Source organism: Amblyomma americanum, chromosome 1, assembly GCF_052857255.1.
Source record: "Amblyomma americanum isolate KBUSLIRL-KWMA chromosome 1, ASM5285725v1, whole genome shotgun sequence".
In the NCBI taxonomy this organism is placed as follows: Eukaryota; Metazoa; Arthropoda; class Arachnida; order Ixodida; family Ixodidae; genus Amblyomma; species Amblyomma americanum.
This window is the reverse complement of record NC_135497.1, coordinates 173927229-173951640: the sequence shown is the minus strand read 5'-3', so window position 1 is coordinate 173951640 and position 24412 is coordinate 173927229. Positions and strand designations below refer to the sequence as shown.

The following is a 24412-nucleotide window of genomic DNA, read 5'->3' as shown; positions in this document are numbered from 1 at the left end:
ACTAGATCAAACAAAAGTCATGCTGGAATGCCTTTCTGAACGTTTACTTTCCCACCTCATTTCCCGAATCTCTCCTGTATTCTCTTTGTTTTTCCCTCTTCAGGCAGCTAAGGTTTTTACCTTGTGTGGCATAGCCAACCTCAATGATGCCATATAGCGTTGCTGTACAGCTGGCATGGGCAGGACTTGTTTTCAAGTACCTGTCCTGTCCCCCAGTGGGTTCAGTGCTGGGTGGCTGGCACTACCATCAGAACAGAAATACAATATTAAGGCTCCATCCCACCCTCCCAAATGAGCGTTTCAAAGCAATGAGTTTTTTCTTGGTCAAAAACAGACTTTCTGTAATTCCATGCGATCAGCAGTAAAAATCCTGACAAAAGAGGAAGAGTTATCTCACTGTTCTTAGTTACAAGAACTCTGACTGGTACTCTAGGCCTTGGGTACAAGATAGCTATGATGGCTAGTGGAGACTTCAAGGCTCCTAGAGGTCCATGATAAACAGCACCATGAGACAGTGACGTGTCACATCCTTTGGAGACATTCTGATATTCAATAGCATGCACCAGTCATTGAACAGTGTTAGTGGACGACGACCTCGACCTCCTCACAGAAAAGGAACTTTTAGAGAGATTGAAAGAAAAGAATGTTAGCAGCGGTACAAAGGACGAAAGCCTAACATGACATCAAAGAAACACTTGCCAAACACATTGAGCGCTTACCCTTACTTCCAGTGATCAACCTGTCTCTATTGAAGTAGGGCATGCAAAAATCCGAATAAAACCTTATGTTGCAAACCCCTGCTGCTGTTTCAAACGCCAAATATATGGCCATGGCTTGGAGAGTTCCTGCAGCTGCTGAATGTGAGCAAAATTTACCGCCAACCACCACCCTGCTGACAACTACGATGCTGCACCACACTGAGTGAATCATGATGGGGAGCGCCTAATGTACTCCTGGTCATGCCCACCATGGAAGCCAGAAAGGAAAATTGTCACGTATCATTTAAAGAGGAATGAAAGTATTCTCATTTACCCATAAAAAAATGTGGTGTGACGGGGCACCACAACAGCTTTTGGCATCTGCCCTGGCCATGCGCAGTGGGCTTGTGGAAGCAGCATGATGCGTGCCTGCGGTGAAAGTGGCCTGCGCTCTTCTGTCATCTCTGAAGCTGAAATGTCATCTCCGGCGCAGGGCCGTTTTGGCCCTGCGTACTCATGGGCCAGGGCCAAAACGATTCTTCGCTTGAGTAGAGGCCTTGCACGTGTATATCTGCGTCGTGTGTGCCAGTGCCGGTTGTAAGGGGATGGATATTTTGCCAACCACCTCCACCATGTTGATGCCAAGGACAAAAGTGCAGCTCTTTGGAGGATGCCCAAGAAAGAAAGGGCTTGTATAATGGGTCCAAAAAAAGGTTAATGCCCTGCTTCTTGTCTCCACCACCCAAAAAAAACTTTAAATATGGTGTTTGTTGTCAGCTGGAGTTGCAAAGGACTGCTATGTAACTATAGTGATATAAATTACATTTTGTAAACATTGCCGGCTTCAAGAGAGAAACCTAGGTAAAAAAAAAAAAGTGCTGAACCTTGACTAGGCTTGGACATTTCAAATAAACGGGCCCAAAGTGTAGATTGGGTTGTTAAGGTAGTCTCTGCTAAGCATTAGAGTCAAGTGTGCTCTGAAAGGCAGTAAAAATTCAAATTAAAGACCATTTGCACTCTGGTTAAAGCCAACCTCCTCTTCCACTCCGCTGGTATCCAAGGCTTCGCTTTGAGGGCACAGTAAACTGAATTTCATTGGTCCATCACTCTGATTCACTGGCGAATGATGGGTCGTCTACTAGATGCTGTCGCTCTTTCCTGTTGTGCCGTTAGTTCTCGCATACAAAAAAGAGACGAATTTTAGTTTCTTGCTATGTCCCATTTATGTCTGTATGGTATGGGTACTATTCTGCCCTTCATTCAGCATTCACCTTGTTTATTTAGTTTATTTCTTCCTGTTTTAGCACGCACCTATGTGCGTGCTGTGTGCGTGCTAAAACAGCTTTCTTGGCAGAAAGCTGCTCGTGCATTTCCTTGCCCCCCCCCCCCCCCCCCCCCCCCCCCCCCCCCCCCCCCGCCCCCCCCCCCCCCAATATTGATAAGTGTTTCACGCATACCATGACGCACATGAGGGGCTGCCTGGAGACGAACAGGTTCACACAGCAAGTGCACGGAAGTGCTCCTGTAAATGCGCCTCAAAGCGAAAAGCAAGAAAAAATGCTTGCGAGGCAGGGCCATGAAGTAGGCATCTGGTATACGTACCTCCTGTCTAAAAGTGAAGAAAGGGCAGTTTCGCTTGCGAAGGCTTGTTGCCTGGATGGGTGAGAGAAACCAACATGGAGAGGGCGTGGCAGAGAGAGGCGTGGTGAAATCCCTAGATTGTGTTGGCTGTAACCAGTCTTCAATAAAATTTTTCCGCCCACTGCATGTTCTAGAGATGGTGCCTGTGAACCAGTGGAGTAAACAAATTATTTGATCAGAGGGTGGGGCCAGGAGCCCTACAGTCAGTTGTCACAAGTGAGGAGGTAGGCTTTCAGAAGGCACCACTATTATTGTCAAGAATGGTATGCTACCAGCTTGTAAGATACTTTTTAAAGGGACTGAGGAGAACTCAGGGCTGTTATTGTCCTGAGTAAAAATTGATTCTCTGGCTCTTTCTGGTTAGGTTACTGTTGATGTTTGTCCATCAGGAAAAGAATTTATTTAAAAATCTTCCTACCAGTTGATTGAAACTCGCGACATCCTTGCCAAAAGTATGGGTTGCCACCGTTTTGAAGTGAATTGCAGTGTAGCATAACTTCTGGGATCCGTGCCCAAAAATTGGGCATCAATGGGTGCATTTTACTTGCAAAATCGGCCGGTGATGGCGACACCTGTATTTAGTTTTCTTGGCGTTTCCTAGCTTTTAAAAGCTCCATTTTCGGTGACTGTGGTCTGCTTGTGATAAGCACGCATACTCTATCAATACAGGCCAAGCTCTGTTTGTCTTCAGTGTGTCTTCAGTGACCATTAAAGGAGTACAGACACCTAGATTTTGGGTGCGCGTTTTCTTGTTTGGAATGATGCGTAAGGCATTATTATGCATGGATTACCACCTGGTATTCTCCTATGAAGGTTAAATAATTTATAATCTCATTTCTTTCTCGTGCTGTTTCGGCTTCGGTTCCAACAGCCAAATGAGGACTGTGATGTCAACGTGTAATTACAGGTCACGTGAGACATGAAAAAAACTGCAATATAATCGCTGCTTCCACATTCGTTGTCATTCCGGCTCTTGAGGGAGGCTGGCTTCAGCACTGCAATAAATTAAAACGATGTCTTGATATGCCTCGCGTGAGACAAAAGCACTCTTTGACGTCACAACCATCGTTCGGCTGTTGAAACCGAAACAGCACGAGAGAAAAAATTCAATTATAAATTATTTAGCGGTTGTAGGCGAATATCACATTGTGATTCATGCGTAGTAGTGTCCTCCGCATCACTGTACAGAAGAAAACATGCCACAAAAATTAGGTGTCTATAGTCCTTTAACATCACTCTAGAGGCAATTACAGCCATTGTTCTCAACTGTAAGGCCATACAGCAACGCCTCTTTAATGCAACCCTCATTGATTGAGAAATCTGGACAATTGGACTTGCCAGTGCGGTCCCAGCAGGCGGCCGTGTAAGTCTGTGGCGTCGGACACTCGTTAAATCGCATGCTGCTAGGCTCTTGGCAGTTAATTTACATGGCCTCTCAAGAGGGGGCAGTGGCAGTGTATGACTGACATGGCAAGTGAGCGTCCGTATATACCTCCTGAAGGCGGAACTTTATGTCGGCTGCATACTTCTGATATGCATGCAACGGCAGGTGTGATGTCTATCGGAGGATCCCCGTTGTTAGGCTGAGAAATAGCCCAGCGGTATAGCTTGCTTTCTGAACTTCGCCACTAGCCATCTGAGCCTTGCTGTGCACTGTTTCTAACATTTTCTTTTCCATTCGTGAAAGCATCTTGCTGTCCCAATGCCAGTGCACGTGTCCCTCACTTCTGGCCATGCGGTGAAGTCTTTGCACATATGATGCTCTTGCTTGGGAGGAGGCTCTACAGTTATTGCATCGCACCATGAAAGAGGCTGTAGAGGCCCTTGCCATTTTGGAGCTGTTCAGCTTTGAACGACTCTCTCAGCAGTGTGCATGCTGTAAAGCATTTCATGGAGCTTAAAAAATTGTCATTGCTGTGCAGTTTCATCTCAAAAGCAGACAACCATTACCCAGTTTAACTATCATGCGAGTGTTTTTTGGCAGTTTTTAGGGGGCCTTCAGATAATGTGGACTTTCTTTTCTGATCCCTTCAAATCCGAATTAATTCAGGTTTTGCTATGCCTGCTACTGTACATGAAAATTACACTAAATTACCGACTAGAAGAACTTATGAGCACCTAGCTCAGCTGTTTGGTAGTGGAAAATTTTAATGCTCACTATACCTTTTGGAGCGGTCAGCAGACATACTAGTGTCAAAGTTGATTTTTTTTTATTGAACAACATCTGCCTGCTTTAGAGATTCTTAACTGGGTTCCGCGGAATCTTTACGTTCTTTGAAGTGCTTATTGGTGATAGACTATTCCATTATACACCAGTCATTAATATTGAATTTGGGGGGTTTTTTTGTAGGCATTGTGCATCTGCACGCTCTTTTTGCTTGCATGTTAGGCAGGAAGGGATGGAAGCCAAGACACACACGGTTCCTCCACACCCATTGAAAAATATTTGGATTCTCTGAGACTAAACTGATTTAGAACCCTTGGCCTACTTGCAGGCAAAAATGCCTGCTCCTCGCCATGCACTGATAGAATGCGTTGTCTAGACTTAGCTTTACGTTCACCTCCTTCCTATTTTTGCAAATTTTAATGGCATGTCACAGGCAGCCCCCTTGGAAGCGATCAGTTACCCACTGTTATCAGCTTATCACCACTGTTAATTATCCCAGTGAAACCGTGGCATTAGAAAATTCATCTAGCTGATTGGTTATTCAGGGAACATGCCTTGAAAACGTATTCTCAGAAAACCTCAGTGTATACGCGTTCAATGAAAGGATTACTGCATGCATCCTGCTTACAGCAATGCTAGATATACCTCAGTCCGCTGGACTTGTTAAACGAGAAATATGGGACAGAAAAATAGGTACTTAAAGGAACAAAAACAAAACTGCTGTTTTTTTTTTTTGCAGATACTTCATATGAAAACCTCACAAACTTAAGAGCTAGGGCTAAAGCGTGATATACCTGCCAAAGTGCTGAGAAATGTCTGGCAAAAGTAAAGTATCATCAATAAATGGTTCAATTGCATCTGGTAAACTGCAGAAAGAGGTTCATAAAGTGTATAATGACCACTTACCTTGCACAGTCCCTCAACCTCTTGCCTCTGGTACCCGAACAACATAAGAACTACAGCCTTCCTGCAGAACGCGTTCAGACTCTTAATGAATTTTTGAAGAAACAAACCTCACAAGTACACATCATGCAAGAATACCTTGCACTGAAGGAAAAAAAATATTAGAATTGCACTGCATTACACAGACTGGTAAAAAAATTTGAGGACGCTTAAGCTTCGTGTTTAAGAGTGGAACGCGACAGCGTGTTGCAGGACTGCCAAGGAGTCCACGGAACGCCATCGCCCGTTCGGCGTGACACCTTGCCCGTTAGCCAAATTGCTCTGCTACGTATGGTGAAACGGACACGCGGAGTGGCAAACCACGTAGAAGCGCTGCCAGGCGCCTTGCCAAAACGCGCGGGACTCGGGTTGCAGTCGTAGTTCGTCGGCACATCGTTCTCAACAAACCAGATGCCACGAACACCAGCATAGCTTCCGGACTGAACGAATGGGCAGCAAGCCATAAGCTTCGTGGTGAACGTGCTTTGGATGTGCGCTGCGTTGTTTGTTGCTCACCGCGTGATTCCTGCGTGCCCGCACGGCCCCACTGCGCCCGAACGAGACGAGCAGGAGGCGCTGCCATCACGCGCTATTTGTTCGGGCAGTGGCATACATTGCGAGGAGGAGGGAGAGGAGAGATTTATCGCTCATGGCCAACGCCGCCGCCGACTAAATACTCGAGTTATTTTGTGTTGTCGGAAAAGTTCTTGGACGAGAGGCTAGATGCTTATATTGTTGTGTGTGCATGTGTGTGTTGCTTGAGCTAATACGTGAGAAAAAAGCGAGACAGCTACGAGTTGAGCCTCAAAATATCACTCTGCCGTTAATTCTGGCACGCACTGCATACATACATGTGCCCTGCACTTATATCATTTCATTGTTATCTATGTGCGCTGCTAAAATGACTCAATGCGTTGTCTGTGTACAAAAACTAATGTATGCCAAGAATAATTAGAAAATAACGCAGTAACTTTTACTATGACAATTAAAATAAGTGGTAAGCACAGAATAGGCTTAGAACAAGGAAAGTATTTAGGTCACTTAATTACCATTACCTGATGACATTGGGCTTCTGAATTTCACTACTTCTAATCTTCTGCCATTTCGTGCGGTTTGCTGCACGCTCGTCCAACGGTGCTTCCATGCGCACAGATGGAAGATGAAGACCATGCTTTCAAACTACAGCGTGAGGGACTGGCAGTTTAACAGGCGTGAACGCTGGCGCAGGTACATGGCAGAAAGGACAACATTGCAAGCACAGCTCGCGAGCTTGGCAGTTTATACAGGCAGGATGTTAGATTTCTCCCAACTATTTGTTCATCTGTGGGAAGTGTGTCAGCTGACCAACTTTAAACCGGAGTGGCACTCCCTCTTGGTGATGTGCTCAGCCTTACCTCGCGTCTAGTGCTCTATTGCTTTGCCTTCTAGCGGTGCATTTCATGGCGCTTTCTAAAAGCTTTATAAATAATTTAGTTAACCTAAATAGAATATATCTTCAGTGTAATAAATACCATGCTTAAAAAAAAGCTGTGGCGATAGCGTAGTGGTCTGAACCAGCGGCCAGCGGAACTGATTATTTAGCGCCGCCGCGCGTCCGCATCCCACTCCTTTAGCTATGAAGCTTTTCATTTCTCTAGTGTCTTCTCCCAGTACGATGCCGGCTTTTCGTTGCAGTGAGGTTCTTATGCTGTCGCTTAAAATAAATCATTATTCAGGCCACTTGAAAATCAAATGAGTCGCTAAAATGCAGCATATAGGCTGAATAATGGTAATCGCACTGACTCTCCGAGTCTGGAGAGAACGATTCCTCTGGTTGCCATTTTAGTGCCCTAGCGCCTCTACTCCGCCGAAAAGTGGTTGTATGTTTTTCCGAAGCTTGCTTCTAGCATGTGGGCCAGCTTGGTCAACGTGATGTTGTGACGTCATCACAAGCTGCCCGCCGGATTCTGAAAATACTGCCCACTGTGGCAGTTCAATTAATGATTAGTCACAAGAGATACCTCATGAACACCATGGGTCTTATTCATAAGCCGCACCGATGGCAGAACCTGCCATCGGCGCCACTGCCTGCAGTGGCGCGTAGCTTAACCGCTGCACCTCTGCGGCAGGAGCGGAATCAGGACTCGCAAGGATCCATGAATGTAGAGTATGACCAGTTCTACCACAGTAAAAGTCTAAAATGATGCAATATCACGTAAACCTACATCATATGATATATCAACCAACGTAAGCCAGTTCAGGTCAAGCAAAAGCATAGAAAGTCGTGGTTAACCCCAAGCTAAACCACCCGTGACTTTTTTGCTTGCACGTTTACGCATTACCCAAATGCTGAGTGTCGATTCCCTACCATGCCTGCAAGAAATATGGCTCATATAATCAGGCGTGCGATTACGTGGTCAAACGTCTCACCAGGGACAGAAATAAACCAAGAAATGTTCCTGTTATTTAGAGAGCAGTACAACTTTCTTTTTTGGCACCTCGTACAATTCAAGGCAGAGCAGGTGATGAGTGAGACCAAAGTGGTTAAGCTGCTGCTTTATTTCGATAGTAAGACTACAGTAATTGGCTTTGCCCACCACAATGTGGCACCGCTTTGCTATACTGCAGTTCCAGCAAAAGTACAAAAATAGATAGAAGATACGACTACTAAACTACTCACAGTGTGAATTAAAAAATTTCACGCCAATGCTGCCAACAGGCTTTGATTTGACAGTGGAATTTCGTAAAAGTGTTTTTTTGCGCTGCAGCCAGTTCTTTGAAACCTCACTAAGCTGAAATCGGACTCATGAGGTGAGGATGAGGATGCCCTCGTGAGGATGCTCACCTCTGTGTATGAGCATTTGCATTATCAGAGTTTTCATGTCTTGGAAAAGAACCAGTAGGAGTGCCTGCACAATGTGAGGATAGCCTGAGGCCTTCTTAACGCCTGACTATGCAGCTTGCGAAAATATGATCTCTTATTGGAAGTTGAAGTGATAACATTTTAAGTAGCAGCTTCTCAAAACACTTGTAGCTTCTGTACAGATGTTGCACACATTTCTCAGCAAATGTCCCCAAACGTCAAAATTGCCAAGAGCTTCTACCATGGAAAAAAGTGCTCATGGGAGTTTCTTGCTGGGGCCATTATTTTGCTCTGAAGTTGTTTTGGCAAGGACTGGTTAATTAACAGCCTTGGAAGCAATTTTAGATTCACTGACATTAGGTTTTATTGTTTCTTAGTACTAATCTGTAGATAACCAATATTGGTCATGCAAACCAAGAATCGTTAGCTGCTTGAGTTGGCAGGCATGGCGTGGAATTGTAGTGCAGTGTGGCATCAATAAATAAAAAGGCGGGAGCATTGTATGCACCCCATAATTTCAGTGTTGATATGTTAGCGTAGCGGTCTAATTGTTGTCTTGTGCACACAACAAGCAACTCTTTGTAAACACTTTGTTAAGTCTTTGTAAAGTGTCATTTGAACATTCAGAACAGTCAATTATATGCAGGTTCTGTTTTGGTCTGTGTAGCTTCAGGAGTTCACTGCTTTTCTGCACTTTTATCCCTGCATTGGAGCTGTAACATTAATTTCACGCTGTTTTTTTTTAATAAGTGCTGTAGCTCATATTAATGTTTTGATGGTGAACCTCTTTTTTGAATTCCTACAATGTTTTGAGTGGTTTAGTTATCCAGTAGCTGAGGTTGAGCATGGCGGTTCAGTCCATGGAGGAAAAAAAACTCGGGAGGGAGTGTCCGACCTTGAAGCCTAGCCACAAAAAGTAACAGTCGGTCCCCCACTGATAGCGTGCCATTATCATTGCTGCGTGCACGCATGCGCAAATTAGCACGGCATACTGACTGCAAGACCAACCTCCTTGCTATAGATGCCCGCACACCATGGGCTGCGCAGACTTGCGCACTGTAACATACCACACCAAAACATTAAGGACTGACTAGAGCGAAAAACTGGGAACTGGGGGAGGAAACGGTGTCACGAGCACTTGGCTTGCGAGATGTCACACCCTTTCCCGAATTTTTTTTTTTCCTCCATGCTTGCATTGCAAGTGCACTTCTCAGGCAGGGAGGTGCCAATTTGACAAGAATTTAGTCCTTAAGAACAAGGAGTGGCCTCAATAAATTTTGTTTTTCATATCATTCTAGTTATTTACTTTGCAATGCAAAACCCTGAAGTCAGCTTCCCTGCAGGGCAAAACTTCCTCACGGTGGCCTATCATTGAGAATAGGCGTAGTGTTGGAACTTCTGCAAGTTTCATGCTTGTGGAGTTTCCAGCATGCACCCACCAAGAAGTGGGTTGGCAGAGCTGTACTTCACCCCTTCCTGGTAGGGCTTGTGGCTGCGACATGCAGCAAATGCATGTAGTAGGGAGGACGAGCTGTATTATGCTTGCCCTGGGACTTCAGTGCTGCACCTAATTATTCACTTAATGCCGCCGCGGTGGCTCAGTGGCTATAGCATTAGGCTGCTGACCCGAAAGACACGGGTTCGATCACGGCAGTCAAATTTCAATGGAGGCGAAATTCTAGAGGCCCGTGTGCTGTGCGATGTCAGTGCACGTTAAAGAACCCCAGGCGGTCGAAATTTCCAGAGCCCTTCACTACGGCATCCCTCGTATCCTGAGTTGCTTTGGGACGTTAAACTCCCATAAATCTAATTATTCACTTAAGGACAGGCCGCGCTGTCAAGGTGAATGGGTTTTGCAATGCACCAGAAAACTGACTTTGGAGTTCTGCAAAGGCCCATTAACAGTTGTCTGTGAAGGTTGGCGCTGCATGAGCTCTTCGTTTGATTTAAGCATACCAGATTTATTGTAGTGCTGTGTCTTTTTTCCTCTATAGCAGTGCAGAGAAGATGGAAGGGGCAACTATGAACACAAAGGCGGAGGAAGACAGCATTGCATCACAGCCAAATGACAGCAATGATAATGACTCTAATAGTTCTGAGCAAGGTCGCAACGGTGTCTCTGAAGATAGCCGGGTGCCCTCAAAGGATCCTCAGAACACCTCTGAAAATAAAACAAGCAAAGACACACCAGAACAGCCAGAGCAAGATGAGAGTGAGGATGAGAAAGAGGATGAGGAAGCTAAAATTCGACCTGGCCTTCCAAAGTTCCTTCGCCGTTACGTAAAAATCGGCAAATATGTCCCAGTGACAATGCCAAAATCTGGAGACTTTCGGATGGAAGAGCTAGAGGCTCTACTAGAAGCTCCTTCTTTGGTGACCCCCTTACTTATAAAGAAGCCAGACCAGTTTTTGACTGAGAATGGTGCAGCCCGTGAGAAAAAACCAAAAAAAGAGAGAGCGCCCTCTTTAGGAAAAGGGGGGAACTCTGTAGCGGACTACTTTGCAAGTACTGCTGGGGAGTTTCTGATTGGGCTAGGCCTGAGCCGAGCACTTGAAGTATTCAACCGAGACTTAATAAGGCTAAAGGAACGTGAAATGAAGAAGGCAGGCGGCCGTACACAAGAGATGATAGAGGAGCACCGTAGGCTGACTGAAGCGCACCAACAAGCTAAAATTGCAAATGCCCCGTACACTTTCAAGGTAAAGCCTTGTAGAGTGTGTGACTTTAAAACTGAATCAAGCCTTGTCCTAGAAGGCCACCTACTAACGCCACACTTCACATCTCGTCGTGAACTTCAGTGCAGTTTCTGCAACTTTGTGACACGTGATGCCAAGGCCATTGTATTCCACATGGAGGCTATCCACAATCGACTGCCAACAATGGAGCCCCCACCACAGTTCTATGAATGCCCATTTTGTCCCTTTGAGACTAACCTTAAAACTAAGGCCAGTGGTCACGTCAACCGTTGCCAGAAGTACTTCAACAATGGCATGAACCAGCTGCCTTCTGGCGACTTTCAGCCCCCGGGAGTCACAGCCAAGCCTATAACTATAGAGGACATCAGGACTTATGAAAAGTTCTTCATGTCATTAGGCAGCAATGCTACAGCTCCAGTTAAGGGTACGCAGAACCGCACTTATGCTGCACTAAGCCGGAACGGAGCCCCTGCTCTAGCAGGGCCTCGAGGAGCAGCTCCTCCACTGTACCAGCAGCTGGCATCGGCTGCCTCATTGAACCAGAACCGTGGGCGTGGGCGCCCAAGGCTAGCATTGATCCAACCAGCTCCCGTGTCAAACCAAGTATTTCAGGTCGTTGGGAGCGGTTCGGAGGTGATCCCTCTGCTCAATGGAAGTCCTCAGCTGACTGTGACTCTTGCTCGTGCACCAGCACCTTCCAACAATGGCAACAACACAAGGCCAGCTCCCCGTGCCGCAGCACCTTTGCCGGCTCAGCAACAAGCCCCGCCAGGCCAACGACCACGAACACCTGTGATCCTAGAGTCTAGTGGGTCAGGTGCAGCCTTCGTTATCTGTGAGATCTGCGATGGCTACATCAAAGACCTGGAGCAGCTGCGCACACACATGCAGTGGATACACAAGGTGAAGATCCACCCAAAGATGCTCGCCTCTCGTCCTCCTCTCAACTGCCAGAAGTGCCAGTGGCGTTTCTTCACAGACCAAGGCCTTGAACGTCATTTGCTTGGTGCACATGGCCTGGTCACATCCAACATGCAAGACCTGGCCAACTCTGGTCAGGATGGTGGCCGTTGCACTGTGTGTGGCCGCATCTATGCCTCCAAGCTGGTCGCTCACATGAGCCAGGTAAGTAGCATGCTGTTTCACTCTTCGCAGTTTCATTGATCTGTATGATGCGAGTGCTGTGGGCATAAGTGTTCCTTTGTTGTGTGTGCAGGTGCATCGAGTGGTGTTAAAGCCAGCCCACCTGTCCTATAAGTGCACCGTATGCACAGCGACGTTCAACCTTTACAAGCTTTTTGAAACCCACGTGTACACAGTGCACAGTGGGGCCATGAAGCGCTCCTCTTCTAGTGCTGCCTCAGATGAGCGACCTGCAAAAAGGCCTGCTGTGGCTCCACCTTCGGCTCCTTTGGCCCCAGCTAAGGCCATTCCTGCAAAGGCTGAGCCCAAGCCTGAGACAAAGGAAGTTGCCACTGCACCAGTGAAACCTGTTCCCAAGCCCCCAGTCTCTGGGAGCAAGGTTGAGGAGGTGGCCCCAACAAAAGTGGCCCCTGCTGCCCCTGTGGAGCCAGCTGAGCCTTCACTGGGCAGCCGGTGTTCAACTTGTAAAGAGAGTGTGGAGGACTTGGCAGAACACCTGAAAGAGAAGCACATGCGGCGCTGTCATGTTCGTGTGTGCCACATTGAGAAATGTGACCGGTGCCTGTGCTCTTTTGATGGCATGATAGTGCTGCACACTTCGGACTTTGGTGAGGAGGACAGTTCTGAAGAGGATGAAGAGGATGAGGAGGATGCTGGCCGACCAGAGCCCATGGATGTGGATGGGCCTGATTGTGCCAAGGACACTGCTGGGCTGGACTCGAGAAAGCAAGACGTGGACGGCCAGCAGGAGGTTGGAGAGTGACCTCGCCCAAGTGCATAGGAGTGCGTCTTGAAATTGTCTCTGCTGCGCTGGGCTCTAGAAAGCAACTTGGACGGCCAGCAGGAGGTTGGGGAGTGACCCTGTCTGAGTGCATAGGAGTGCGCGTCTTGAAATTCACTGGTGTGCTCATCTGTACGATGCCTGGCTGGCTGAGGGATCTGGAGTGGTGATAGTGTAGTGTGTCTGTGTGGGGAAGCACAGAAGAGCAGGGCTGAGCCCTTGGATGCCTGTGGTCTTGCGCCTTTTTCTGCTGCAGAAGCTGCCGCATATGGCAGCCAAGTTGAGCTCCTCTCCCTTGGTCTTTATTTTTTCTTTTCTGGCAAAAGGGTGACTCACAGATTTCTGAGGGCTTCATTTCCATCCTCTCTTCAGTTAACGCACAAAGACTGATCGCTGACACATGCAGCAACTTCTGGAGTCGTTGCTAATAGCCATTTGTTATAGACTGCTGTTCAGCACCTTTACCTTAGCGTGCATGTTATTTATTTTTGTGTGCTTCACAGTTTCGTAGTGCTTCGATCTCCTCTAAGGGTGTGCTGTCAATGTTTACTCCTGCTGTCCAACTTTGTTGTAGTGTTCCTCTTGGAGCAAATTAAATATAAATAAATGAAGTGAATAAGTTTTAAGAGAAAATGAAGTACAATTTATCATTTTCAACATATTTTCCTTAACAAATTGAATGTACATTTTATGACAAAGCCAAGCTTACAATTTAATATTTTCCTTTTTTTTAATCAATGTGTTTCCTTTTTTTTAATCAATACTCATGCGATGCTGTGAAGCACACCTTTCCACCTTCAGTACAGTTTTTCCTCTGTTTGCAGAGTGCTGCCTTGCATAAAAGTTGCATTTTTTTCTCTGTATATAGCACTGAATTAAAGCAAACTGATGTGCAGGAGTTCCTAGTGGAACCACTGTAACACGATACACACCCTTGTTACATGTCAAATTGAATATGTAATGTGCATTTATGGTTATCAGGTTATCATTTAGACACTTGTTCGCCAGGGTTCTCCCCAGGAATTCTTCAGAAAGGGGGAGCGATCTTATAACCTTTCAGCTTGGCCCACAAATATAGGCACCTTACTACTGCGACAAATACTCAAGGAGAAGGATTCAATTTCTTATTAAAAAAAAAGCGATAACAGTGTTCTTCAGTGACTTCGGAAAATGTATTTAAAAAGTGCTGACGTAGTAGCCAAACACACTGAAAAACTCTGCAATTGTTGATTGAAAACACGTTTATGTTGGCCAATGCTCGTGAAAATTGTGTGTTGGCACCCGGCACTTTTTTATTATTTACTGCAAGCGGCAATACGCTTATTTGAAATTTCCGTGATCATCACTCCAGATAGTTTTGCGTGCGCAAAACTTCCTCAACGTCTCGCGACGAAAAATTTTTTGTAAAAGAGTGCAACCCGGCCATTCCTGGTGGACACTTCAAACGCGCCGTGAGGCAAGGGATGAAGGGAGTAAAAGAAGGAAAAGGGGTGCTGGAGTGGAGGGCTCTGGAATAATTTAGACCACCTGGGGATCTTTACCATGCACTGACATTGCAGAGCACATGGACGCCGTTTTGCATTCCGCTTCCACCGAAATGTGGCCAGGGCTGGGCCCAGCTCCTCTGGCGTGGTTGCCTAGCACCCTAACTAATGAGCCACTGCGGTGGGTCACCTCAGAATGCTCTCATGTAGCTAACTATCCGTAAAAAGGAGGCAGCGGTGAGGAAGAAGCGTGCGGAGAGCAAGCGATTCTGAAATGCGTGCGTACCAACACTGTGTCTGTGGTGACTGCTTTAATCATAGCAGTTGTCATTTAGCATCTAGAAGCTCTCCAACAGAGTACCGTGGAACAAGGAAAAAAAAAGCGAATGAACGAAACAAAAAGCATCACAGCCGAACCACAACACTGCATCGCTCACGACTCTGCCCGTGTGCAGTTCCTTGCGGCGTGGTTTGATTTTTGCGCAGGAACAAGGTTCTCAAGAGCGAGCACCATGATCGCTATTTTTGCTGCTTCATTCTCGCACGGGTGCTTAAATGCCAAGCTGGAAACAAAAACGAAGCAGAAAGGAGTCTGTTTGGCCGCAGCACATGTAGAGGTGTGGCATTGGCACGAGTGATAATTTGACTTAAACACTGCGTGTGAGTCTCAGCGATTTCTACGAGTGGTGGGCGATTCTGCTGAGCAAGATAATTCTGTGCTACATGCCTTACCAAATTAGGCAACCTCTGATCCAGCCATCGTCTAATTAAGTGATGGGCGAGTGATCGCAGACATGGGCGGTCAGTCCACCGTGGGGAGAGCCCTGTCGTTCGCATATCTCTTTATCTCAAGCTTCACAACATCAAAGTAAAAGCTTTGTTTTCTAAGTGCTCTGCACTTGGAATTGATACTTTATAGAAAAGGTAAGCATGACTGAATTTAATGTTGCCAGCAAAGAAATTTATGACGCCATGTTGCCCAGTCAGTTGCATTTTAATACAGCCAGGAGTGAGCTACACTTGCAGAAAACTGTGTTCTATTAGCACAGGCAGTTTACGATACCACTCTTTGTTCCACTAACCAAGTGGAGCAACCTGTACGTGTGTGAGGGCTGTAATCAATGTGTATCTACAGATTTGCATTTGCAGCACCTTAAAGGTCATGTGCACATGCAAGCAAGTCCTCGCAGCTTTTGGAGCCTGAAACGAGTGCATGAATAAACTGATATGTGAATGAATAGCATGAACTCAAACAGCTGTGGCTGCCAGTGTGCCTGCATTCTAGAAGTCACTGGACCTCTCCCTCTGCTTACTGCAGCAGCTGCACCCATCATTCACTAGTATTGCTTTATAGTATATGCCATTTATGAAAAGTTAGTTTTGAGAAACTAAATAGCACAGTAACTCTAACCGTGGCGTGAGGGAAAAAATGGAGGGGGTGAAATAAGAAAGAGGTGCCATAGTGGAGTGCTCCGGAATAATTTCTTCACCTGGGTGTCTTTATGTTAACTGACATTGCACAGCTGACTTGCTCTTGATCTCATGCCAGTGAAAAGGTAGACTTGTTACATACGAAGAATTTTCTGGTGTTTAAGTGTTGGCCACATGGAATGTGGACTTCATATTTTCGTGCTCATGGCATGCCTTACTTCACAGATAAACTACTTAAAGATCAATATACCAGATTTTTTGGGGAAACATAGCTAATTTTTATATATAGGGTTTTTGAGGTAAAGTGAAGCTTTACATAGTAATATAAGTGTTGGCGAACGTCAAAAACAGGCGAATCATGTTAGTACAGTGATGAACTATTTAACTATAACGAATAGGCACCTGACTGCAGTTTGATATTTGCAACCGGCCGTCAGTAATAGCAATATTAGTTTTTAGAATTTCGAAAACTCGGTCACCCTCGGCGCTGCGGCTCGACAAAATTTGGCTACTTCGCCCAGTTGCATGCACTGGAGGGGTTGCTTTGCCTGCATGCTTTTCGAAATTGCATGTATTTTGTCACAATGTAGCCAAAACTAGTTGAGCCATAGTGGCGAAGCTAATCGTGTTTTCGAAATTCTAAAAACTGATACGGGTATTGCTAACGGCCGGCTACAAATCTCCAATTACAATCAGAAGCCTATTGGTAATAAAAAAAGCTGATCACTTTACTAGTTAACATGACTCGCCTGTTTTTTTGACATCTGCCAACGGTATTACTATGCCGCAAAGAGCTTCTCTTTAGTGATCGGCTACCCTGAAACACCTTGTATAATGTACTGCATGACAAATTCCTGCGTGGGTGATAGAAGTCAGCATCAATTGACTTGGTTGTCTGTGCCTGTGCTGCAGTCAATTGTCAAGATGTGTTAGCACTCCCCTTCATAGTTCCATAGTAATGCACTTGACCTGCGTACTTGAAAATCTGATTTTTGCAGCGAGTTTTGCTCTTCTTTTTTTTTTTCCTTCTGCCGGAGCACTAGACAATGAAATTTAATATTTTGGGGGCCAGCGGTGATTGATCATTGAGTTAAATGAGTTTCATGTAGTGTCATGTTCTGCTGGACTGATACAGAGTTCCTTGGTGGACATACTCTTGTTTCTTGAATGTGTCGTGTAATAATAACGTAACATTCAGCATAGCTGAACTGCAAGTTGAATTGGGCTTTGCTGGCCTGAACTGGACAAATTAAAATTAATACATCCATAATCGCACGAGCCCAGCGAAAGCTGGTGAAAATGAAAAGCAGCACAATACTACTCGAGTGGTGCCCTTGTAATGTGGATGGAAAAGATAATGAAATTGCTATCCATATGTTTTGTTACCTGTGAGCCAGAGTAGCTAAAAGCATAGATACATGGCGACACTCGATTTGCAGAACATTACACAGTGCTATCTATAGTCGAATACAACTTGTGAATGAAGCAGCAGATACCCTTCAAAGGAGGCCTCCCAGCCAATGGCGTGAACAGATTTTCATGACACCTTGGGGACTGGCAGATGCAAGGGGATTAACCATGATATCATGACAATCAGTCGATGCCACTGGCTGGAAGGCCTCCTTGGAGGGGCAGTTGTCATTTTGTTCTCAAGACTGTAGTAATGCTGTGGCCGGCCCAGGTAATGTGGTTACCCAACACTACTGTGCACATGACAGAGCCAGGGAGAGGTCTATTGCTATCTTGTGTAAAGGCAAAAAATGTGCATGATTAAAGGGAATGCAGGGCTAAATCTTATAATTTGTACCACTTGTCCAATTTTAATAGAATTTGCAGGGTTCATATACAACGTGTTTCAGGGAAGCTCTGCACTAATTATTAAGGCGATAGCCATGGCTTATACTCGCGGTGACCGTCCGTCCGTTGCACTGCCACCTAGGTCACGTGGCGCCAAGCTTGCACCAGCTGCTCTTCTCCTCTGTCGTGAAATCAATTCAAGCGCGGCAAATTCAAATTAGTGCAATGAGTCGCAAACGGCTTTCGCCTTCCCGCAGTTAACAGATATCTAAGTGCCTCCAATAAATTTTAAAAAAACAGGCTTTCGTAGCAATACTAGTATCGGTGGACATCAGAAAACAAGTGAATCGTATTAGACCAGCTGAATAATTTCTGATAAGTAAATTTTTTATACTACAGCTGGGTACCATACCAGTTTTTAGAATTTCCAAAATGTGATTATCCCTCATGTTGTGGCTCAATGAACTTTGGCCATCTGGCACCAAAAGGTGCGCACTTTTTGAAACCACGCGTTTTTGGTGTGCACAAAGCAATGTCCCTCAGCGCACATCACTTTGTGGCACAAGTGCCATACGATGCGAGGGCACATTTTCGAAATTCTAAAAGCTGATATGGCTGTTGCTAACAACCGGATGCACATTTCTAATTTGCAACCAGGCACTGAACTCTTAATAGTTTAAAGTTACCTACCAGAGATTAGTTAACCAGCTTACTAGTTCCCATGATTCACCCATTTTCCAACACCAGTATTACTATGGCACAGAAGCAATAGTCACATCTCAAAAAAACTAATTAGTAGCGGGCCTTCTTGAAACATCTGGTATATTGGTGCCACATGCATTTCTGCAAAGTTTTAAAGGAAGTTATAAATGATGGAACATAAAAGCGAGTGTAATAAATTAAATGCTGTTAATAAGCTCAAGATTTTCATTTTTATGAACTGGACAAATTTACAAAGACCTTTAAATTCATATTTAAATGAAAAAGTGCCAACTCATTGTATCTGAACATAAATATGTCCCCTTGAAATGCCTACCTTGTTTTTGTGATATGATTGGACTTTAAAAATTGCTTTTAGTTGGAAAACAACCAAAATTACATAAAACAAGCTCACAGTAGAATTTCTCCCAATTTTGTTTAGTCCAGGGTGTGTGAAAAGTAGTTGTCCTTCGTTAAAATGGTAGTTTTCCGAGATTGGTGGTTTACTGGAAAATACAACTCGGAAGAACCGAAGTTTCTCTATAATTTCATTTTAAGAAGCTTCAAAATTTGGTTAAATGTTATCTAATCAAGATTGACTTCTGTACACACTTCATTAACCTGGGAATTTCATTATTTGATTGATTTTTCACCAAAATGCTATAAAAGCTGCAGACCACTGCCTTTCAGGTTAGGTCACGTGAACACGCTGTTCCAAGCACAGTTGTGAAAATAATTAATGAACTGTGACATGTTCGGGTTCATCTCTCTGTTAATCGATTCCAACCTGTACTGATGAGGTGAAACGCGATTTTCTGTGCTGGTCCTCATGTGTACCTAGACAGTGTGAAAAATGATGCTTCCAGTGAGGTATCTGCCAACACTAAAGAAGAGCACATTCCTTTTTCCTTACTGTACAGACGAGAGTGAAACTTAGCGGACAGGATCGTGAATAGTTTGGGCATTGGCTGCAGCTCTTAAAAGATTTCCTCTTTAATTTTTAAATGGCCAAAAAGTCGTGATTTTTCCATGCATCCTCCCTAATTTGAATGTGCGACTGACTGGGGCACTTCTCCGGCATCCAGAGTAAACGCGAATGAATGTTCTTCCTAGTGCTAGGCAAATGCCAAGCCCATGTTATAGCTTGCAAGTGATGCTACGTCAGCAGACTTGTTGCTGCGGTGGCCATGTTTAAAAGCCGCTTGGCTGCCAGGCACACTTCAAGATGCAGATAAAAAGGCGTGTTCCATGCTGCGATCGGCTCCTTTCCGCCTTTTGTGTGTAAATGCCTCCCAAGTACGCAGCCCTTTCACTAGGCTGCAAATCGAAGCTGATATTATCGGCTGTGTTCGGTGCAAGGAAAAGGTTTTGTAGTGCGAGCCCAGTCAAAAAAAAAAAAAAACTATCTCATTGGAAAATTTCCAACTGAAACCAACTGGTCGAAAATCAAATGTGTTTTCGCCACCCATTGGGCTCGACCAATTGAGCCCAACTGGTGCTTCCAATTGGAAATAATTATCACCCAATCAGACCAAATGGCCCACCAATTGAACTCAAATGGCATAGCTATTTGACTCAAATGGTTTGAACTGGCCAGCAAAAAAAAAAAAAAAAAATCATTTAGAACCAATTGGCCCTTCTTCTATGATTGCTGTGAGACTTACGTCAACATTTCTACATGGGAATTGAAATTATAATTGCATGCTCTTATGAAAATCAAGCGAGACCAACAAGCATGCATAACACACACAGGAACACTGCAGTCAGACACTGTATACCAACATGTTCTTAACTTACATCCACAGAACACACTTTTGCAGTCACTTATATACCACACACATGAGACCCTCTAGCTGGAGCCAGTGGCGGTTGACTATTAAGCGAAGTTACCTAATTTGATGGTGTAAATGAAAATTCCAGAGATTAAGCTGTTAATATCTCTTTTACAAGAACCTAATTAGTCTAGTGTTCTGTTTTATAGCCAGCTATATATATGTACAGTATTACGACAAACGCGACTTCGTTTTAAAGGTTTATTGTGCCAACAGTTTCGGGAATACCATTCTCGAAACTGTTGGCACAATAAACCTTTAAAATGGACAGTCGCGTCTGTCGTAATACTGTACTTACACTTGTAAACTGGCGCATTGGAACCCCTAGAGAATATATATATATATATATACAGATCTCAGAGAAGGACCATCACTGACTTCCACTCAGATTTTCTAATCGGATCGCCCAATTGGAACCAACTGAAGCTTCCAGTTGGGAGATCAGCTTCCAATTGGTTTTTTGGGTTTCAATTGGAATGCCCAACTGGAACTAGAGAAACCAAATGGGCTGCCCAGTTGGGTCCAACTTTTTTTTTTTACTGGGAGATCATCGACACCTCACGATGCGCTGGAAATGTAGAAGAGTGCCAGCGTCGGCCTGTTCCTGGATATTGTACAGCAGCATTGCCAGTTGTTTTTTGGCCCTTGAATGAAAGCGTACAAGTCACTACAACCGCACATTTACTTCGCTAGGGAGCATGAATGAAGAGTTTGTCGGCAAGTGCTCCTCCATACTTTGGGTGACGTGATGCACTCCGTTGTCCAGGGATTAGGGCAGATATAGAACACACTCTGTACTCGTGTAACACTGCCATTACCTTTATTTCCCCTATACTTCCCCTTGTTCGAGTGCTTGGCTTCACTTGAGCTCGGCAGATAAACAACAGACCTCAGCAGAGCAAGGGCTTTTTTCCTCTCAAGTTCCATCTCGCAAGTCATTCGCAGTGGAGTGGAAGCTACAAGCGCGAGGTGAGTGACGACTCACGAGCCAACCTGACATGTCTGGAAGCCATTGTTTCACGCTCCTAGCTTCAACTCCACTGCGTACCACTTACGAGATGTATAGGGATCAGTGCAAAATTTCTAGTGCATTAGCACCTGAGCCTGCACTCGCCAAGTTCACCGTTGTCTGTCTAAAGCTTCTGGCAGGTGGCCCACCTGCCACAGCGAGCAAGTTCCAGTGACTTTTAAGTGAGCAGGGCTTTATGGCCAGCTATGCAAAGTGCCTTAGCACTTAAACCTGCACTCAGACTTCGGTGATTTTTTGACTGAAGCCTGCTTGACTTTGAAGCAACCTAGGTGGCAAGCAGGCCACCTAGGTCACATGACCTGGTGACACAACCTGCCCATCGTGGCAGTACAATTAATGATTGGTAGCGATAGGTTGCTCGGGAAGAGCAATCTGTGTTGCAAGTCCTACCGGCGGCAGCACCTGCCATCGCAGGGCAGTGGCACATCGCTTAACCATTGTGCCATGAATTGCATGAGGACTCCCAGCAATCTATGCATGTTAATTGGAGAACCTTGAAAACCAACTCGAACCGAAGCCGAACTGAAAACCGAAGCAGTAGCGCACCTAATTCGCATTTGGCCTAACCACGCTAAATCGTCCGTCACTTTTACTTTTAAAACTCATCTCAATGTGTTACTGTAGCATTACTCGTGAGGGTTCGTTCCTTTTTAAGCATTCTGGATGCTAAAACAGTTCGCAAGCACCTTGATTTCTCCAGTCAGCTATGGCAGCCTCGACGTTTCTGGACCTCAGCTCGCTGCCTTTCACTGCACTGTTTTTCAATACACACTTGTGGCATACAGAATCTTCATAATTAGCGCCGTTCCCAAGGTTAAGCGACTGGGCCCATTTGGGATTCATCTCCTCGAGGCACATGGGTGCACGTGTTCTCCATTTCAAAATGTGGCTCTCTGGGATCTGAATTCTGTGTGAAGTTTATTGCACACATCTATACTGAAACGATGCAGGAAGCAGACTGCATGAGCTGGTGCATCATAAACTTGGGGGACACATATCCTAGGATTCCTTTCACTGACGTCAGTGCAAGATAAGGCGGACAGCACCATACACAATTTGAGTGAGCAATTTATCCATCTCTTCGATACAACCGGCTTTGCCAAGGCAAGCACTGTTATAAATTTTGCAGGAGTGCAGCTGCTGCTTTAGTGTGCTTTAAAATATGCTGCAGGGAGCAGGGAGGGTCCACAATGCAAGACGTCGCATACACGGTCGAAGCCCAGAATTATTCTATGGTATGGGCTACAGGGCTCGCTGCCTGGTGCCACGACGTCCCAAGTCTCGTGCCACAGGGAGCACAGTACAAAACTTGCGATGATTGTGGTGCTATACAGTTGTAGCCAGAAGCTCCCACTGCTGGAAAAATGAAAAACAAACTGTTACCAGTGGAACGGGTAGTGATGCCCGGCACCTGGCAAGCTGTATGTAGCAGGGGTGCTGAAGATGTTGGCTTGGACTTGCTTCGGTCTGGGGAAGGGCCGAGGTCCTTGAGGGTGGCGAATTGTGAGGCGAACGTAGACACATGGTGTAGGTTGATACGGTCGAGTTGGTTGCTGGCGGGCAGGTGGTACAAGCCATAGAAGTCACTGCACATGAAATTAAGCAACGCCTTTGCGTTTTGAGGCGACACAGGAACCTTATAAGGTCAGGCAACAACCATAACTGCTGCAGTTTCGGCATTCAGAGCAAAGTGACGGCGAGGGAGCATCGTCCTCTTCTAGCCTAGAGGCGATGAAAACTGAGATACAATCTTAAAACACTATAGAAACCTAATTTTAGTCGCATGTTTTTTCTGTAATAATAAATACATGGATCACCACATGGTACTCGCCTTGCACGACCGCTAAATAATGAAGGATTGCATATATTTCGGTTTCATCAACTGAGCGATGGCTGTTACCTGTAAGGTGTGTTTAGGTCATGTAAGGCATGAAGAAAAAAAATTGGCAATGGCTTAGCTTGGCTATGCCAGGATATATACGTAGCGAAAGCTAAGGCATAGCTTGGGTAGCCTTGGTTAATCTTGACTGCAAGTCCAGGTTATTCTGGTTGTCTGGCTTGTTGTTGTCACGCGGTTGGTCACGTGGTGTGGTGCGACTATGATGGGAATACGAGCACGGAGAAACTGCGAGTTTGTGGCTAATATAGCTTTCGCTACAAAAACTGTGATATAACCGCTGATTCGTTGTTGTCATTCCAGTTCTTGAAGGAGGTTGGCTTGAGTGTTGTAGTGAATTAAAACTACGTGTCGGCGATTACATTTGCAGTTTTTTTCATGTCTTACGTGACCTAAACTTCTTTACACGTCACAGCTATTACTAGAGGGAGGGGCGTTATTGTCCTGCGCCTGCGCACTGGCCCCCCACTTCCCCTACAGCCCTAACTGATAGCGTCGCCCTATTCTAAAAGCCCCTATTAACGCGACAGCGTTAAAGGCCCCGTTGCACAGAAAATCTGGCGTCGGCATTGTGAGTGAAAAATCACAAGCATGACTCTGGTAGGTGGACCACATGGGGCTTGTGACCTTGCGGTGTCATCACAACCTGCTTACCGGGTATAGAGCAAACATCCCACTGTGGCAGTTAATGATTGGTTGCTCGGGAATAGCACCCTGGGCCGCACAAGGCCCACCGCTTAAAGCACCTGCCATCGCAGAACAATGGCGCATCGCTTAAACAATGCACCATGAGGGGTATGAGAACTCCCAAGGATCTATGAATATAGAGAATGGCCTCCAGCATGTATGGGAATTAACGCATTATACTATCGTATCATACCCTTCAGGTGGAGCTGAAGTGTCCCCTCCAGTTTTTCTATGATTGATGAACCTGAAACAGCGTTAAGAAGAAATTCAATTATAAATTACTTAACGGTCATAGGGAAACACCACGGGGTGATCCATGTACACTAATGTTTAACGCATCATTTGAATGAAGAATTCAGGGGGGCACTGTTGGCCTAAAGTGTGGTGAAGTGAAAACCTTTAGTGCGGTGTTGCTGCTTGTGTCACTGATGTGTGGTTAAGATGCTAATTAAGTACACAATTGTTTGTGAATCTTAAAGGGGCTCTAAAGCGCCTTCCGAGGAGAGCACATTAACTCACTTAATCACTGCACCGTGTTGCCATGAAAACCGAAGCCAAATAACACTCTTCTACATGCAGCAGACGACCCACAATCACGCGTCAAAGTTGGCGAGCCCTTCCCGGCGACATTTTCATGCCCGCAC

General features: G+C 45.4%; 1 protein-coding gene across 4 annotated transcripts in view; it reads left to right on the top strand.

Annotated features, from left to right (window-relative positions):
* Nucleotides 1-13838, top strand: part of MEP-1 (zinc finger protein MEP-1) — a 31422-nt gene extending 17584 nt beyond the window's left edge. For 3 of the 4 annotated variants that reach the window (XM_077647809.1, XM_077647812.1, XM_077647811.1), the window contains 2 exons: nt 10285-12112; nt 12204-13838. In XM_077647809.1, coding sequence (XP_077503935.1) covers nt 10285-12112; nt 12204-12893 — 2518 coding nt within the window. In that variant the 3' untranslated portion in view covers nt 12894-13838. The remainder of the gene's footprint in view (nt 1-10284; nt 12113-12203) is intronic. The other variant, XM_077647810.1, reaches the window with a different exon arrangement.
* The last annotated feature ends 10574 nt before the right edge of the window (nt 13839-24412 follow it).